General features: G+C 31.0%; 1 protein-coding gene across 1 annotated transcript; it reads right to left on the bottom strand.

Moving 5' to 3' along the window:
- Positions 1-227: 227 nt before the first annotated feature.
- LOC111038065 lies at positions 228-1,238 on the bottom strand. The gene is made up of 2 exons (XM_022320990.1): positions 1,136-1,238; positions 228-397 (listed from the first exon to the last, which is right to left on the bottom strand). The coding sequence occupies exons 1-2, from the start codon at positions 1,236-1,238 to the stop codon at positions 228-230; spliced, it is 273 nt and encodes a 90-aa protein (XP_022176682.1).
- Between the last annotated feature and the right edge of the window lie 1,134 nt (positions 1,239-2,372).

Below are 2,372 nucleotides of genomic sequence, written 5' to 3'. Positions count from 1 at the left end.
TATATTATGTTAAGACTTAAAACTGAACTCAAACCGTTAGAAATAAAAAATATTTTATAATTTATAACGTTATTATTTATTATGTTATAACTTACAAGTATAAAATATATCGTTTGTTAATTACTAAAAATGCGATTATACCTATACCAGCTGTGTTTTAATGGCAACTGAATCAAATTATGGGTTTGTTATACCATAACACTTAGAAACTAGAGAAATAATAATTATTAATTAGTGGAAGAGGGGAGTGAGAATCCCTGTAGGTCGTAATACATTGCTGCCACAGTCATCCCCTGGAAGGCGACTCGGGCATACATCATCTTTTGCCCCAGCATAGGTTGGCTGGTAACCATAGAGCTAAGTCCAACCGCGTAACAGCCCATAGTCATCACGATACCTACAAAATCAGTAGCTATGTGTAAATTGAATCACAAAGCAGGCTCCCCTTTTTCTCTTCAATAATAAAATTATTCAAATTTAAATTTTTGGAATTTATTCAAATTATTGATTTGTCTTGTACTACTTAAATAGTGTCCTGCAGCAATGGTTAGGTTAGGTAAAACTTCTGTTTTTAAAATTATAACCCCACCCTACCTATATAACTGTAAATTATTTAGTGAATAAGTGTTTTTAAAATTTTATTGTACCTAATTTGATATTCAAAAGAGTAGTTTTTCAGTTATTAAAATGTTTATAATAACGATGGTAGTCTTTATCAGTGGTCATTAAGTAAACCTATTTAAAAATTCCAAATATCAGATTTTGAATAATTGAATGATTAAAGAAAAAAATAGAATGAGCATATAATATGCTTGATGAATCCTGTGTATATATAATATTATATATGGGGCTGACAATGCATGTTGAAATACTTTAAGCAGCGAAAATTTATAGTTTCAAAATATAAATCACGTACCGGAAAAAAGGAAATAACAACGGTACTAATATTATTTTTACAGTCGTGGTTTATATATTATGGTGTTTTGTCCTAAAATCTGTTCGTTACATGATGTAATGTGCCACCGAATGATGTCGTTTCGCACACATCGAGTTTACAGTTTTACACTAAAATTATACACGCTGATGGCGTTCTCTCCATAATAATATATGATATATATCATGACTTAGGACTGACCTATTGGTACTAATAGGTTTCCGGCCAATTGTTGCAAAAGACTAGGTCGTGGAGCGTCCCGGAAATCCGGCACTAACTTCGCTTTAGCCGAATCATTTTCCATCGTCAAAATACCAATAATGATCGGACGTCGTTGTATAATAATTTAATACGTTATGTACTTTTATACTTTCTGGACAATATTATTATATATTTATGTACACGCGTATATAATAGCCAATAGGTATATTGACGAGTTGCTATAACGACAAACTATTATACCGATATATACATACTATGTATATACATTATTACATGGATGTGAGTTATTTTAGCATAGAAATGTTTTTAGACTGGATATAAGATTCTGTTTTGCATAACCAATTTTGTGTAACAATATTTTTTTTATTCCTAAAACATATTTATGATTCCTGAATTTTCTTCTCGGAAAGCAAGCATTGATTAGTGTGCTCATTTTGTTTATATAGAGTGGTCGCCATTTTATATTTTTGAAATGCCATTCAGAATATGGAAATTGATTGAAATTTTTCGTTGCCATCAAAATTGGTCCACCCGATTTCATCAGACATATCTGCTCGGCGTTGTCAACGGTTGTTAATTAAATCATGTTTGTTCTCTATACCAAAGCGATCATAATATTATAAAATCAGCATATCGTTCTACGGAAATAGGTACGCACCAGCTTCACAACATTTAGATTTTATTGATTTCACTATACTTTATATTATTAACTCTTGTGTCACTCGTATTGTCTGTTTGCAGCATATAACGTTTATATAATAATATATGAACAAGAACCGACTAGGATTTTATTATTTTATTAGGTATTCTGGTATTCCTATATTTTTATTCTGGAAGTGCGTATATCTATAATTTATAATATATCTATGTAATATTAAACGTTTGACATTCTACGTAATGTAGAATACAAATATATATTCAGGCGTAGGCGGTATATGCAGGTGTAAAGTTACAAATCTCGTAAAAAACTTCAAAAGCGTCTGAAACAATAATTTATGCATATTATATCGGCACGCGATCAAAGGACTTGTATTTATTTTCCATACTGCTGGCGTCGTGCAAAAAAAAATTAACATACCTTTTTTATATTCCCCATCCCCTGCATGAGTCCCTTCAGTAAAATGTGTTCACTTTTGACGATCAGTAGCTGGGTCTACCTAAATAATATATAATATCAGTTGGTAACAGGTATGGTAACAGCTTAAAAATATCACTT

The sequence above is a fragment of the Myzus persicae genome, unplaced genomic scaffold, assembly GCF_001856785.1.
Source record: "Myzus persicae strain clone G006 unplaced genomic scaffold, MPER_G0061.0, whole genome shotgun sequence".
Lineage (NCBI taxonomy): Eukaryota > Metazoa > Arthropoda > Insecta > Hemiptera > Aphididae > Myzus > Myzus persicae.
The sequence above is the reverse complement of the archived record's forward strand: the minus strand, read 5'-3'. Positions and strand labels throughout refer to the sequence as shown.